Source organism: Neolamprologus multifasciatus, chromosome 14, assembly GCF_963576455.1.
Source record: "Neolamprologus multifasciatus chromosome 14, fNeoMul1.2, whole genome shotgun sequence".
Taxonomy (NCBI): Eukaryota; Metazoa; Chordata; class Actinopteri; order Cichliformes; family Cichlidae; genus Neolamprologus; species Neolamprologus multifasciatus.
The window spans coordinates 5,337,786-5,354,579 of NC_140452.1; the positions used below are offsets into that span (position 1 = coordinate 5,337,786).

Here is a 16,794-nt window from a genome sequence, read left to right on the forward strand (position 1 = left end):
CTGAATTGTCATACTCGAATTGTCATAAGTGTGCTGTCAGCTCATTGGTCACAAAGCAGGGGCGGGGCTGGGAATTATGTTTTCAAACAAAGCGTTAATTACATTAAAATTTATAGACTACTTTTGATTCTCACTGTATTACGGGACAAAGTGCGTCCCTTATTAGCTCAATACGGGACGTGTACTTTTGTTTCTAAATACGGGACGATTCCGTTTTTTAAGGGACGGTTGGCAACCCTATTAAGAAGCCAACAGATAATGTAAATAATGTGCACAAACTTTCGTTCAAAATAAAACACATATATTATCCTGTTAAAGTTTAAGGAAGGCTTTTTGGAAAGACTAATCTTTGTGCTGGAATAAGGTACTGTTCAGTTTCAGCAATAGAAAGAACTACATTTATTCAAACTTTTAACTATCATAGCAAAGTATAAACTATATTTTAAAAACCCAATTTAATCAATCTAAATATTTATTCATATTTTTTCAAAAGGACACCGAGCATTGTATTAAAACCGTCTGTGAATTTAAAAAGAAGAAGAAGAAAGCTGTCAAAATGTTTTGTTTTTTTTTATTTGTGATGCTTTGTATAGAATCTCCTCTGACTCTGGTCTGCGTTCTCTGCTGTGAAGGTGGAAGTATTGATGGTGATTATTGTTTACTGTGTTTTATTATAAGAAGATTTTTTTCAAAAGTATCTTCCCATTAATGTTACATACACACGCCTCCCCCGCAGCGCCCTCACAGGCCAGAGCCGGTACTGCAGCCTGTTATATATACGCTAAGGAGGCGTGTGGTTACGCTCCACTCTGCTAACGTCGCTTTTGGCCAACTGAAAACAACCCGAGTGTGTGTTGGCGATTAGTAAAACAGGTACACTGTGAGAATTTAGACCGCGCTGAATGCCCTGTACGGACGTGTGTGTAGATTTCAGTGTTTCGTAGCCGCTTTTTTGACTATTGTTCCCAACGTCTTTGCAGATCAGCTAAGCTAGGCTAGTTGTGATGCTAGATGGCATTAAAAAGGCCCGGGCTGCATGCGCAGTCAGGCCCGTGTGTATGCTAACAAACTCCTACATCACTTTGATAACACAGACTTTTTTAGCACCCGGCTGAATCTGAACGCTGAAAGTGGGGCGTAGACGGGTTAAAATAACAATTTTTAGGACAAACAGCGTTGTAATGTAACCGTTTTAACTACGTTAATACTGGATAGAAAACTAGGTTAGCTTTTTAGCTTAAGACTGTTTAGCTACTGCTGTAAATTAAAAGTACGTTTAGTGGTAGGAGATGCAGAGGTGACACCTTGATTCACAGTTACTGTAATTTATGTGATGTACCAAAATCATATTTTAGGTGTTTGTTTGTTTCCCAGTGAAATGCATTTTATTTATTTTTAAAAATATAAATCGGAGTATATTTGCTGGTTTGTGTTATTTCATTAATGTCCCTGTTTTAGCCAAATGAGGACTAGGAATCCGCTATAGGAAAAATATAATCCTGTCATTAGTGCGGATATGAGTTTCGTCAAACACTCCGAGAAATGCACTGGAAGTGTAGACACTGATGCAAATTAATGGCAAACGTATACATTTTTGGTTTTTCGTTACACTGAATTTCCCTCACATCTCTAACGTGACGTGTCACAACTTCAGTTTTAGGAAGTGACCAATATGCCTCAATTTACTTATGAATAGACAGACTACAAATAATTTGTGCATTCATGGCCTTTTAATCCTTTTATGTGTCTGTTGTCTTGTTAGAAGTTTAGACGTCAGTGCGTGCCTTTGGTTGTCAAGTGTTTAACAAGGAATCTAGGTAACGATTGCATTACAACATTGCCTGTGTTTAGTGTGAAGCTTAAAACTGAATCTTCGTGAGTGTTGATAGTGTGTTTGCAGATGTGCTGGTTGCACTCTGTAGTTGGTTCTGATCAGAGATATGAACTATAATATGTAAGAGATACTTTCTGTCTGTATATCAAGGAAATATCGTGGAGTTCAGAGCTCTTGAAGTGCTCTGTTTATCAAGTCTACTATTTATTTATTTTTAATCTTGCCCCTAACACCCCTTAATCTCACTTTCACCTGTCTTCCATGATTTTTGCTTGTTTGCCCTGAGCAGCAGCCGTGCCCCGCCGCGCCCCCACCCCTAGCGGAGCCGTCATGTGGCAGGAGGCCCGCAAACACGAGCGCAAGCTCCGTGGCATGATGGTAGACTACAAACGGCGAGGCGAGCGCCGGCGAGAGTACTACGAGAAGATAGTAAGAAACTTTATCATGTAGCATTGCCACAGTGTACCACCGGGTAGGAGTGAGCAGGTCTTGCCTGAACACTCTTACTGCAGGATTTTTTATAAAAAAAGAAAAGATTTGATTTATATATTTATACACAGTTATGTGGGTCCAAACTTTGTGGTATTTTTTAAAAACATATGCATATAGTTGACACAGCTTTCAGTTATCCTCATTGCATCAACGAACCAGTTACTGTTTAAAAAAAAGTGTGAATTTTTAGAAGTTAATTTCCATGGTTGTTGGTTTCAGTTTAATTAAAGTGCTGTGCAGTGTAACATTTCGTAGTTTTTAGATATTAGTCAATGCATTGCATTCTGACAGTTTCATTTTCTTCTGATAGAAAAAAGATCCTGCTCAGTTTCTTCAAGTTCATGGTCGAGCCTACAAGATCCACCTGGATCCAGCTGTGGCACTGGCTGCAGAGAGCCCTGCAAACATGTGAGGAAAATCACAAAATCCACACATAATAAGAGACGAGCCACACCACAGCGCTTATGATCACATGTCGCCTCCTTTTTGTTGTCTGAAGGATGCCTTGGCAAGGAGATGCCAACAACATGATTGACAGGTTTGATGTAAGGGCTCACCTGGACTACATCCCCACCTACACTCCACCTCTGCTCACCACATCGTAAGTCTGAAAGTACTTAAAGTCACATTTTTAACATGGAACCCACATTGTGTGAACATTTTACGGTTATTTATTTACTTTTTTGTTGTATGATTCTACGTTGGACAGTTGTCAGGAGATTCACACATTCACCATAGATTGTTGTACATATGCAGTACAGATTGTTATATATTCAACAGTTAAGATAGTTCATCAAAGAGGGCTTTCAAAAAATAAACATTCATAATTTGGTATGGATTATGTTTTCAGTTTCTTTTTTTGGGTTTTTTTTTTAAATTATGTGGAAACATTTGCTCATATGAGGTTGAGCTGATCTGACTTTAGTGGTCAAAAGAGATGGTGACCCCTTTTTTGTTTGTTTGTTTGTTTTAAGGAGAGAAAAAACCCAAACAGGTCATTTTGTCACCTGTAAAATAGGCTAATTTAATTACTTATATTATAATTCCTATAATAATGAAGCCGAAACACCTGCTGCAGTAGTCTGTAGTAGTAGATTTATGACTCTACAAGCACAGCTTTGGTGCTTCTGGTGACCCGCTCCTAAGACAGTGGCAGGTGGGGGCTTAGACGGGGGCAGTACATCTGTCCAAACTGTAATGCAGGTGTCCTAAGGTGAGCTCAGGGAGGACAGAAACCACCTGTGGAGCAGAAGGGCAACAGCTTGCATGACCTTGATTCCCAGTATGAATACAGATTATTAAAACGGGTCCTCATGGTCCTCCGGATTTCCTGGGTTTTAAGACTGTGGTCAGTAAGTGCTGGATTGTTGACCCGCTAATAGGAAAGTGAACTGATTTTTAGGCCGTTGTAAGACATCTTGGTGTTTCCCTGCTGATGATGTGTGGTTGTAGCAGTAATCCTGCTCAGTACGAGAGCAGTTGACATTATGTGTATGTCTTTGGACAGTGGTGTGAAGCTGCCAGCTGCAGGATTGACTGAACACCTGAAATAAGGTGTCAGCACAATCCTCAAATGCTGATCATAGCTGTGGTTAGTTTTACAGGTTTACTGTTTTCTAAACGCAAGCACAGTCAGTCCATTTCAATAACAAGTGCCAAAAATAAACAGTGTGTGAAAACATTTTACACCTTGTCAAAGGAACTCCCAAAAATGCATCTGCATGCCAAAACGCAGGTGTGCTGCAATAGCATGATAGCAGATCTGGCCCTGATGCTGTAGGCCTTTGGTTGGTCGCAGATAGCCGCCCACTGGGGTGAAGGAGAGCAGTTTATGACTGGTCAGGCGAAATGCCGAATGATGGTCACCTCTCTCCAATCTTGGCCTCGTGCTTGTGGAGAACCTGCTGCTAAATAACTGATCGATTTCTCAAAACACCACCCATGAGGAGACTTTGTTGAAGATGGTTGCTGGGATGACCGGGTGACTACTTTCTCTGATAAATACCCCTCCTATTACATTATAATAATTTAAAAGACTAAAATTTAAAACTACACTAAAACTGAACCTTTTTATGAAGTTAAAACTAATCTAAAAAATACCAAGTGATTCTGCAAAGTGATGGAAAACTAAATAGAATTAAAAACAAAATAAAATTTAAAAACGTTGGTCATAGCACGACTGTCTGTTTCCATCTTTATGTGTTGTAATGCCGATTACTTCACTGACTGCTTGTGCTGGTGCATTGAAACTTGTGGTAATAACCGAAGAGTGGCTTTTTAGTAAGACTTCTGGTTCTTACTCTGTGATAAAACACCCGCTGCTCAGTTATTGAACAGGTCATCTGTGAGGTTGTATTTTTAGTCATCTTTCATGCTCGGTGAGGAGACAAACCAGTTTGGTGTGGTGAGATTTAAGCGTTCAGTGAGGTGTTTAATGTGACCAACAATCTTCTTTGTCTCATGCAGCACTCCAGAGCAGGAGATGGAGGAGAGAAAGTGTAACTATGAGCGCTACAGAGGCCTTGTACAGAATGACTTTGCCAACAGTGAGTGTTAACACACAAAATCTACATGACTATGTAATGCGCTTAATAGTGTTGCACCTGTATTCTTAATGTGACCATGGCAGTGTGTTGACCTGCTCTCAGTGGGTATATTTTGCAGTTGTGTTGTGCTCTTTAAATCCCTCCTGTCCTCCTGCAGTCTCTGAGGAGCAGTGTTTATACCAGATCTACCTGGATGAGCTCTACGGTGGTCTGCCCAAACCAAACGAGGATGAGAAGAAAAAGTATGAACTCAATTTTAAAGTGATTTCTTTATTTCCACTGTGAAATCCAGTATTTTAAGTTGTGTTTATAAATCTTCCCTCGTGTTGTGCAGACTGGCTGAGAAGAAGGCCACCATTGGTTACACGTATGAGGACAGCACTGTAGCAGAGCCTGAGCCCCAGTCAGACAAGGAGGAAGACAATTCAGAAAACAGTGAATCCGAAGATGACGAAGGCATTCCAGATATCGGTGAGCGTGTTTCACTGGAGTAATCTATGTGTTAGGGAAATGAAATTCAGGAGATGACCAAATAAAACATTTAGAGGCGCAGCTGTCCACAGAGAATGTGTTTGATCAGCTTTTCGTCTGTTGGATGTGTGCGAGTTATTCCACAGAACGTTTCTCAGAAGAGACTGAAATTGTCAACTTGACTGTGCGAGCTGGATTTGTGACATCATTTAATGCAGTGCAGGGTTCAAATGGCCAGATGCACATCTGTGTAGCTGGACCAGGATTAGCTTCAGACTAACCCTCAAAATGGGCTTCAGCGAAGGAGAAATGTCACATCCCAATGAGAAATTAATGCTGTTGAACCAAGCAATTGAGTTATTGAGAAATAACACTAGTTATCTTACACTGTACCTGGAGAAGGTTGTCTTTATAAAAGTGATCCCCTCAGCTGGAACTGCTCATCTTTTCTGCCCGGTTGCAGGTTTTTCTTGGCTATGTGATAATTGTTTTAAATGCTGTGAACCGACGATCTGATCTCAGGTCAACAGTGTTGCTGTTTAATGCTTGGGTAAGAAATCGACTTGTTAAAAAATGATGTGTCTGTGTGTGTCTGTGTGTGTGCTTTCAGATGTGGAGGTTGATGTTGATGAGCTGAACCAGGAGCAGGTGATGGACCTGAACAAAATGGCAACGCCATATGGAATGGCTGAAGGAGACTTTGTCAGGTAACATGTCATTAATGACATCATGATGTCAGTGGTTCTTTAAATTTTAATTAGTGTCTTGATCAAAGTAAAGTTAATATAGCTTTTTGTTTTTAAATTCAGGGTTCTTTTGTACGGAAGCGTAGAGCTGCCACCGAGGCAAAAGAAAAATACAAGTGTATCACGTTATAACGTGAAAAGTTTATTGTTCTAACAAGATACTTTTCCTGTTTGTACAATATACTATCATGTTTGAACAACATAATATCACGTTATTACAATATACATAATTATCACGTTCGTACAATATAAATATTATATTGTACGAACGTGATAATTGTTGTTGGGGTTTTTTCCTGGGTTTTTTTTTTTGTTGTTGTTTTTGTTTTTGGTTTTTTTTAAGGTTTTAATTCTGTTAAGTTTTTAGTCTTTTAAGTATAATTGTATAGACGGCATATCTCAGAGGTGAGATTTAGGAAAATAATTTTAGGTATTATTGTGAAAACAGAACTTTTTGAAAGTTCAGTTGACTCAGTGTTTTAGACCAAATTCTTAGTAAACACGTCTGAATCTTTAGGGAAGTTGTGATACATTTTATCAACTATTTTCAGAAGTCTGGTTTTTATTATATTGGTTAGCTGAAATATTTTTTCTAATGTAGTTGTTTATTTTTTTTAATGTTTGTTTGTTTGTTTTGTGGTTTAATTTTGTTAACTGTAATATCCTTGACCTCAAAGTTGATGTATTTGTGTTATATTCATATGAATTACAAGCTTCTGCAGTGTTTTAAGTTCAGCAGATACTGTAAAAGTACACACAGTAAAAAAAGGAGGGTTTTTTTGTTTGCTTTTAAATTAATTGACTATTTAGAGGATCTCTTTCGAAGTAAGTTCTGTCGAGTAAAGGTGAACTTTGAGCAATATGTTTGTATTCTTGGACTCCAGTGGAGTAGCTTTGTATGGTTCACAGTGCAAAATGAGCTTTTTCCTTTTTAATGTTGTCTTAATTGGCTTTTGTGCAGCCCAAATAAACTAGCTGCTCTCCCGGGGGGGGGGGTAAAAAAAACAAAACACTTTCTGAAGTTGGGGAATAAGAACAATTTAAGCCTGAGCTATTGCTCGTCCAGCCACTGTTGTTATTGTTTGAAACCATGGCAATTTTTAACGTGAGCATCTGACGTTAAAACATAAACCGTAATGAGTACACTGAGCCGTGGCTCCGACACGAACGCATGTATCTCGTGCTGTTACGCTGAGGATCATTGGTTTTCTTTTCTTCACGCTGATGCGCTTCTGTGTTTAAATAATTATTTTTGTGGTTTTTGTAATGCTGCGATTGTGCTGCCCATTTGTCAGGATGTTGAGGAAGGACAAGGAAGAAGTGGAGGCCATCAAACATGCCAAAGCTCTGGAGGCGGAGAAGGCCATGTACTCTGTAAGACTAAATCTGCTGAGGGACGTGTTTGTGTGGGTTGTTTTTACAGGTTTTATAATGTTTGTTTGCTTGATTGTCTCAGGGCCGTCGCTCTCGTAGACAGAGGAGGGAGTTTAGAGAGAAGAGGCTAAAAGGAAGACAAATCAGCCCTCCGAGGTAAATTTGCGTTATTTTTCCTCAATCACGTTCTGAGGTACGGTGAAGTTCATTATGTTAACTCGCCCTTTCCTCTTGCAGCTACGCCAGGAGAGACAGTCCAACATATGATCCTTATAAACGGTGAGTTCACCCACTTGAGTTGTCCGTCCCACTTTTCTGATTGGTTGTCTGCCTCTGTGTGTCTTAACTAAAAATTTTTGTGATCACTTTCAGGCCAGAGTCAGAGTCCAGCTCTGAGTCACGCTCACGCTCACGTACTCCCGGTCCAGAGAAGATCACCTTCATCACCAGCTTCGGCGGCAGCGACGAGGAAGCCGCGGCAACACCGCAAACTGCTGCTCCTCACTCTGGCCACGCCCCTTCCAACTCGCAGCACTCTGCAGGTCATAGCAGGGGCTCCCGGTCGGTAACTTTCCCTCCTCCTGGTTTTTCTTCTTGCAGTCACTGTTAATTAAAATGACCGCAGCTGTTCATGCAGAAAGAATATCGATTGTTTTTGTGGTCGGAGAGGCGGATCAGCTTTCAGAGTATCTGACCAAATAATCACAGACTATCAAAAAGGAACTATTGAAGTGTGCATGCGCATAAAGAAAAATCTGATTGGGTATTTTTCAAAGCTGAAATCGGTTATCAAAATCTTTCTATAAATTAAACAACATATCACATTTAAAAGCGGAGAATATGATGTAATGATAGGCTAGGTGCTGGCCTGTATTTATACTGAAACGCTGTCTCTGTTTATTCAGGAGACGAAGGTCATCCAGCAGCCACTCCCCTTCTTCCTCCTCGCACTCCTCCTCTCGGTCCTCCTCTCGCTCGTCGTCACATTCACGCCGACCCCGACGAGGACGCGGGGGAAGAGATGGGCGTCGATCCCGGAGTCGCTCGCGGTCAAGGCGGCGCTCGAGGTCCTACTCCCGAGGTAGAGGAGGGAACGGAGGATCGTGGAGGAGACGTGACCGGTCACGCTCCAACGACAGAGACAGAGAACGCGAGAGGGACAGAGAGCGAGAACGAGACCGGGATCGAGACAGGGATAGGGACAGAGACAGGGATAGGAGACGATACTCGGCACGTAGAAGAACAAGGTTGGCTAAATCCGTAAGCAGCGCTACATGAGCTGCCTAACAGAATTCTGTAGCTGAAGCCTTTTGTCTTTCTATCAGGTCCCGCTCGAGCTCGCGTCAGGGCGGCAACTCGAGGCGAGGGGGTCGGAGCAGTGGAGGACATCGTCGTGGTGACAGCGGCAGCCACAGTCCCTCACGAACCCCTAGCCGTCCTCGCCGTAGCCCATCCCCTGCCCACAGAGGGGCCCAGCCTTCTACCATTGCCATCTCTGACAAGTTAAGAAAGTAAGAAGACCCTAAAACACTGTAACCGAGTGTGAAAGTGTATATAATCAATATTATAGAAGGAGCGGTGTCTTTAATATCCAAAATGAAAGCTCCCTGGCCTTGTCAGAAATCTGGAAATATTCTGCCGATCATCCAAACCCTTAATCACACATAAATGAGACTAAGTGTCTCTGGCCTTGTGTCGTCACAGATTCATTTTGGGCTTCTGATGATTTCTTAGTGGAGCATAATTCTTCATTACCATCTCTCCAGTTTAATTTTTTCCTCGCAAAATGATCAGAACAGGAGCGAGATCCATTTAAAAGACAAAAGAGAAATCTCTACACTTCATCAGCTGTCATTTAAATATTTCCTGGTTATTTAAACATGTTTACAAAGACTTTAGTCACTGTGGCTGACCCTTTGTGGCCTGACTGCTATATATTGTTCGTCCACCAGGGGGCTTTGCCCCACATTTTAGCAGATGTTGGTCTAAAAGGTGTATTTTTAGGCAAAATAGACACGTACATTTCAGGCTGCTTGATTAAAAACCACCAACAGTTTTCATCCTTTTACTGGTTGTTATCAAACTTTGTAGTTTTCCCCGCTCTTTAAGTATGGTTTTGTCTCAGGAAAAGCACACTTTCGACTCATAACTCATTAAATTGGCTAATCAAAAGCTGAACAGCAAGCTATTTGAGTTTAATGACACACACGACAAAAGTTTTGGAGATAAGCTGTGCTATAAAGTGGAAATATAAGTAGTACTTTATTGCTTTCTGGCTGACATGTCTCTATTTACCATCATCACTTTTCAGACTTAAGGCACCTGACTAGGCCTGTGCTGCACCAGTGAACAATAAATAAGTCCATAAATAAGAGTCTTAAAACAGTCAGTTTCAGTGTCACGAAGCCAGAACAATTTAACACCTGTTCTTTATTGCTTTTCACATTTAAAAGCCATCCTCACCCTTCAGCGTTACACCTGTTAGAAAGTCAGTATGCATATATAAATATGCCATCTTCGCCTCATCGCGTTTTTCTGTCTTCTTCTTCTTCTCCTCTCTGCAGGCCTGACACTTCGGGTGGTAAAGAGACGGGAGCTGCCAAAGTCAGTAAGAATTTGATCTAGCTGGGTTTCTTGCTAAAGCCTACGCCTCCCTCATCCCTGACAGGCTGACTTGGTTGTCCACCACACTGGGATGTAGAAGCCATTGTTGCCCACAGAGAACAGTTATTTTATTCTTATCCCCCTCCCCCTAAAGTGGACACGCCCTGCAAATTACACTACAGTATTCTTGCCAGATGTCTAAGTTAATGCTGCCATTTCTTTATGAAGTGAACTTTTATACGTCCTCTGAAGTCTTGATGATGATTTTAATCATGGCGGTGGATGCATGTGTGCAGTTTCTAGAGGAGAGAGTGTGCAGTTATCTTTATGCATCTGTTTTTAGTCTAAAATAACCACACTGTGACACATCAAAGGTCTTGAGATGAAGATCACTTCTTCCTCTTATGACAATCTATAAATCAGTAATGAACACGTGAATGACGAACGTATAGATTAAAGAAATAGTCGGACACTTTTGAAAGTTTTGTGAAATGTATTTCTGTCATGGACGACTTTTCTTCTCACTCTTTTCCTGGAAGAGAGGACGAGGTTTGAATACATCCCAACTGTCACACAGTCAAATAGTGTACATTTTGTCATCAGCTCGTCTGTTGCCTGCAGCTCGTGACCTGCAGTTTTTCTTGCCTGGCCAGATTTGAACAGCCCAGCGAAGGGTGTGTCGTGACAAAACGCCACTGGCCAACTTTTTAAACTCACCGGACCTGAACTTGCTCTTGTTTCACTTTCTGACCCTCTCTCCTCCTCCAGTCCTTGTTTTTCTTTCTTCTCTCTGGCAGTGTTCGTACAGTTGCAAGAAAATCTTTGGGTTACCGTGAGAATTATGATTTCTGCATTACTTACTCATGGGGTCTGATTTCTTAAACAGTTAATGCCTTTCTTGAACACATTGAGCAATCACTCATTTCAATATTTGAATTTTCAACTGCAATAATCCGTCATGCGTTTGTCATCGCTGCTTATGAGACAACACTGAGAGTCTGGGCCTGTTCCTCTACATAACCGTTTGAGTTCGTCAGTATTTCTGCGACGTTTGTTTCCCCATTGGCGTTGTTCCTTTGTGCAGGTGTGAACGTGGTAATCACACTCCAGGTGTGGACAAAACAACCACATTGAGTCCCTTTGGAGATGGAGGTCTCGATCCAGATCCAGACAAACTCCAGAGTAGTTTGTGGGACCAGATGCAAATTTAAGCTAAACGTCTTCCCGTAGCCAGGTGTGCTTTGCTTTCTGGGATGTAGCGGAGTAATGCAGACGTGCTCGGTACACAAACTGTCAAATATTACCCAGATAAACATGAATGTTAGGAATAAACTCTGAGTTATACCATCTTAGACACATTCAATTCAATTCAATTTTATTTATATAGCGCCAAATCACAACAAAAGTCGCCTCAAGGCGCTTCATAGATACAGAGAAAAGCCCAACAATCATATGACCCCCTATGAGCAGCACTTTGGCGACAGTGGGAAGGAAAAACTCCCTTTTAACAGGAAGAAACCTCCGGCAGAACCAGGCTCAGGGAGGGGCGGGGCCATCTGCTGTGATTGGTTGGGGTGAGAGAAGGAAGACAGGATAAAAGACATGCTGTGGAAGAGAGACAGAGATTAATAACAGATATGATTCAATACAGAGAGGTCTGTTAATACATAGTGAGCGAGAAAGGTGACTGGAAAGGAAAAACTCAATGCATCATGGGAATCCCCCGGCAGCCTACATCTATTGCAGCATAACTAAGGGAGGATTCAGGGTCACCTGGTCCAGCCCTAACTATATGCTTTAGCAAAAAGGAAAGTTTGAAGCCTAATCTTAAAAGTAGAGATAGTGTCTGTCTCCCGAATCCAAACTGGAAGCTGGTTCCACAGAAGAGGGGCCTGAAAACTGAAGGCTCTCCCTCCCATTCTACTTTTAAATACTCTAGGAACAACAAGTAGGCCTGCAGAGCGGGAGCGAAGTGCTCTAATAGGGTGATATGGTACTACAAGGTCATTAAGATAAGATGGGGCCTGATTATTTAAGACCTTGTATGTGAGGAGCAGGATTTTGAATTCTGGATTTAACAGGACGCCAAAACAGGAGAAATCTGCTCTCTCTTTCTAGTCCCTGTCAGGACTCTTGCTGCAGCATTTTGGATTAACTGAAGGCTTTTCAGGGAGTTTTTTGGACATCCTGATAATAATGAATGTGGCCAATAAGCAGATTGAATGTTCTCACATATTTTTAGTGATACTTTTTGGTTTGATTGGAGTTTTCTGTGTGTAAATAAACAAAACTCATCAACCGATTTGGACCAGGGTAAACTAACTTTAGGTGTGAAAACACCCTCAAACAGCCTCCCCAGATGGATTACGGTCAGGACGATTCTGCCTTGGCTCATCCAAACCTTGAATTTTCTTTGTCTTTGGTTCATTCTGTTCTTGGATTACCAGTCCTCTCCTTGTGGGTTTACATTTTCCAGTAAAATACGTCGTAATTTGTTGATCTCCTTACGATCGCGAGGTGCCCAAAACCTGGGGTAACAAGTCGGCCTAAAGCATAATTGTGCCTCCACCGTGCTTCACAGGATGGTGTTCTGGTTTTTTTGGGGTGTAGAGTTTGCAGCGTTGTGGTTTCCTGTGGGGTCACAATTAACCTTATGTCTACAACTTGGCAGAGAGTCCAGGGATGTTGTTGTTACCCTTGGGTGTTTTCCCCAGGACTTTACTCTGTATTCCTGATGCTATTTTTGCAGAGAGATAATCGGCAGTTCTCAGTTTCCTCGATTTGGAGACGACCCAAACTTCAGTCTCACCTTATCAATTGGAACGCCTGATTCCAATTAACTTTGGAAGTACTTTTCCCTGCCTGTACTCAGTGATTACCCAGGTTGTTTTAAATTTTTGAAATGCATAAAGATTCATCTTCATTTTGAAACCAATCGGTGCAAAAATCATAGTAATTCCAAAGTGTCCCCAACCTTTTTCTTGCAACTCTTTTTTTTTAAAACTATATATTTGTGTTCATGTTGTTTTGATCCTGGCCTGTCTCTAAACTGTCCCACAGCAGTTGCAAGCTAAAGCAGCAGTTTGTCTACACACACACACACACACACACACACACAGACAGAGACTGTGTCTGTTGTTCCAACACACAAAATGTTTTCTATCACTTGTAATCTGTCACCCTTTTTATCTCCACCAGCTACTGTTCGTAAAGGTGATGGTATTGAATTTGTACAATAGCCCCGGTACCTCCCCCTCTCTCTAACACATACGTGCACACTGACACACACTTCTTCTTTTTTTTTTTTCCGGCCATGGAAAGCTGTGCTAACACATTTGTGTCACCTGCAGCCCAAGATGACCCCGCAGGAGCGGCTGAAGCTAAAAATGCAGAAGGCTCTCAACAAGCAGTGTGAGTGCAGCCGAGCAGATTGCACACGTTTGTGGTTAACGTGCGAATTAAGAATCAGCACTGTGCACAACTTGAAACTGTTGAAGATTTTCTCATATTATGCAAAGTGAAAAAGATGATAAAGATCTGATTTAACTAAATGATTTCTTTTGTCTGACCTGCAGCCAAGGCGGATAAGAAAGCCGCTCAGGTGAAGATCCAGCAGCAGGAACACAAACGACAGGTGTGTGTGTGTGTGAGCATGTCTGAGGTTTAGTAAGACAGAAGCGTCTTTGTCCACCTATTTCCTCTTATTGCTGGTTGTTTACTTTACAGGAGCGAGAAGGCGAACTGCGAGCCATGGCACGCAAGATACGCATGAAGTAAGTGGGTGTTTGTGTGTCTAGCTGGACCGTTTGGTATTTGTGTGTCGCAACTTTCTGACCCTGGCGCTCTGCGTTTAGGGAGCGCGAGCGCCGTGAGAAAGAAAGGGACGAATGGGAAAGACAATATGGGCGACAGAGCCACTCGCCTTCCCCATCCAAATATGGTAAGGCTTTAGGTTTTTGATTGACAGCAGCAACATGGCTCCTGTGTAATTAGAATGTGGCTTAATGAACACGCAGTGTTTGTTCTGCAGTTTTGCATACTCGCACAGAAGTAACCAAAATATTTAATCAGCTCAGGCTCTGATTTGCTGCCATCAGTTTCTGCTCTGCCAGTTTTATGGGCTTTAAGATGTTCTGGCATGCGGTTGTTTTTCATCGTGGCTCTGTCCTCTGTCCCTCAGGCCGAGAATGCAACTCATACAAAAGGTATGTGAGAAGCCACAAGAATCTGCACAGCCACAATGAAGCAGAATGAATTATGTCTTTTTCTTTCTCTCTGTCTCTCTCACACACACACTGTCCCAAAGGCTCATCACCAGGCCTGCAGACACCGTAGTTAAGCTATTTGTCTTCTCATCAGTTGCAAATTAGAGTACAGATTAGTGTTGAAAAATCAGACTAAATGCAAAGAGGTCAATCCCTTTTCAGGTAGTTTCTCTACAGCCACATGTGTACATCCACAGAGCACTTTATTAGGAACACTATAAGCTCGTCTACCAGTTGGAAAGTGAGCGGATCGATTCCTGACTCGCTCTGGTTATAAAGTGTGTAACTGAGTAGAAAAGCACCATTTAAGCACCAGTCCGTTTTTACCATTTCATACTCAGCTCAGGGCTCCCTTTACTCTCCAAACAGCATCTGTCAGTGGATTCCACATCTTTCTGCCAACACTGGGGGTTCTAGTCCTTTCATCTCAACAGCATTACATAATTTCTGTGTAGTGGACAAACGTCCTGTCCGTCTGTAACCTTCATACGTAGACGTGGGTCACGTGCTCAGTCTGTTGAGCTCCTTTTTGTGGTTATCTGACCTTTCTCATTGGATCTCCCTCATCTGTCCACAGATATCACTCTGTGTTTTTTTGGCTTTAGTGCCACTAGTAATCAGCACTGTGAGGAATATTCAAATCAGCCTCTGTGGCACCAACAGTCATGCCACAGTCCCTGAGAACAGCTGTATCCTCATTACCTGCTCCTGACCTGTAACATGTTACACACTTCACTGCCGCCTGCTTGAAGGAACAGGTTTAAAAGTGTTTCTAATAAAGTGCTCAGGAAGTGTACTTTATGTTTATAACTTGTGTTTAGATGATCAGTTTAGGTCTGAAGTGAAGGCTGATGAATGATTTTGGATGAACATTGTACGGCCTGATGGTAATGTGTTATTGATGTCTTAGGCTTGTTTACTTCAGGGATGTTTGTAAAAAAGAAGAACTGGGGCTAAACTACATGGACATGAATACTTATTTTAAATAAATAAAAGAACTTTGTGCTAAAATTTACAATTTGAATTGGTTTCTAAAACTCAGATGGATATTTCCAAACCCCACTGACTGTGCAGACACCTTCACTGACTTTTTATGAAAGTCATTCGGGTAGTTGGTTTGTAATACTGCTAACGACCAAACAACTGACGCTTGCGGGCCTTGATGGAGCGGATAAGATGATCTTCACCAGATTAGAAACAAATTTTTAATCTCACACTAAAGCACAGGAGTCATATCTTTGTTTGTTACGCTGCTCTTTATACTGGAGTCTTTTCTTTTTTTCCAGGAGGTCGCGGTCTCGATCGCGGAGTCCATACTACAGATACTGAGCAGATGGCTGGACAGCAGTACATCGGTTTCGAGCACATACTATCCAACAACAGCCTACGTACAACATGGAAACATGAAGAAATGACTGCTGGCTAATAAACCAACACACAAATCTGCACCTGGATGTTCTCTGGTTTTGATCCTGTGACACCTTCAGCCCTTTTCAGACATGGATTGTTTTATTCACACTGAAGGTCACACTGCTGCTTTCTGAGAACAATTGCGATGCCCGGCACCTGTAGCCTCAAACACTAAAGGTGTGTACTCACACTTGGCTACAGTGACTAAGAGTGGAATCTCTGTATGTGTGCTGCATGGTGCTTCCCCTTACATTCAGATTCCTGCTTTTCTTTTAAAGCAGAATTAAGTAAGAGAAGAATCTCTAAATATTTCCTGAACGTAGAAACGAATTTTTGATCGTGTGCAGGTTTCTGCGGTTCAGGCTTTAGTGAGGCGAACGCCACAAAGATGCAGAAGGGCCATGTGCCTGCCTGTCCTTTCTAAAGCGACTGCATCATTCGACCTGCTGTGATGAATGTGATGCAGAAGGCTGCCGTGTTCAGGTGAAGGATGTGTCTGAAAAGGGCTCCAGTCACTAAATACAGTTAATTGGTTTAATTTCTCCTTGTAAAGACAGTCTTATCAAATAACTAACTCCAGTTTCTCCACTTCTGCATGCTCTCCCTCTCCGTTTCCCTTTCTGAACACTTCCTCTCAGCACGGAGACACTTGTATCTACTACTAAGCAATACCTGCAGTTTGTATCGTCCTCGCTTCACAACCTCCTCCCACAGTTTGGCTTCTTTTTTTTTAATATGAAAACATTAAACCAAGGAACATTTTAAACGCCTCCTGTGTGACACGTCCATCTGAAACCGCCTCACAGAAAGCCGATGAAGTCAAAGTCGATGCATTTATTAAAGTGGCTGCTCTTTTTGTACCGTCCTCAGCCAGCTGTTGACAAAAGCAGAGAAGTCTTTGTTCTCAGTGATGTGGAATGTTAAATACAAATAAAATTTACTTTGAGTTACTTGCCTTTTTTCTTCTTTGTCTTCATTAATGTGACAGATTATGCACAGAATTATTTACTGAAGTCTCCGCGGGGTGAATTAAATATTTAATCCAGGCTGAG

At 41.8% G+C, this 16,794-nt stretch overlaps 1 protein-coding gene across 2 annotated transcripts; it reads left to right on the forward strand.

The window, feature by feature from the left end:
• The first annotated feature begins 739 nt into the window (after positions 1 to 739).
• On the forward strand, positions 740 to 16,697 carry clasrp (CLK4-associating serine/arginine rich protein). Of its 2 annotated transcripts, XM_085130489.1 has the most exons (21): positions 740 to 873; positions 2,124 to 2,263; positions 2,637 to 2,734; positions 2,826 to 2,927; positions 4,793 to 4,872; positions 5,030 to 5,114; positions 5,207 to 5,343; positions 5,954 to 6,050; positions 7,385 to 7,463; positions 7,546 to 7,619; positions 7,701 to 7,742; positions 7,836 to 8,024; positions 8,369 to 8,710; positions 8,789 to 8,974; positions 10,028 to 10,067; positions 13,418 to 13,478; positions 13,643 to 13,701; positions 13,794 to 13,840; positions 13,922 to 14,007; positions 14,248 to 14,272; positions 15,619 to 16,697. In XM_085130489.1, exons 2-21 carry the CDS (start codon positions 2,165 to 2,167, stop codon positions 15,659 to 15,661), a joined length of 1,971 nt encoding a protein of 656 aa, XP_084986615.1. In that variant the 5' UTR covers positions 740 to 873; positions 2,124 to 2,164; the 3' UTR covers positions 15,662 to 16,697. The 2 variants fall into 2 exon arrangements, 1 of the variants encoding a protein (XP_084986615.1); XR_014868653.1 differs by lacking the exons at positions 14,248 to 14,272; positions 15,619 to 16,697 and having other exon boundaries at positions 10,028 to 10,071.
• The last annotated feature ends 97 nt before the right edge of the window (positions 16,698 to 16,794 follow it).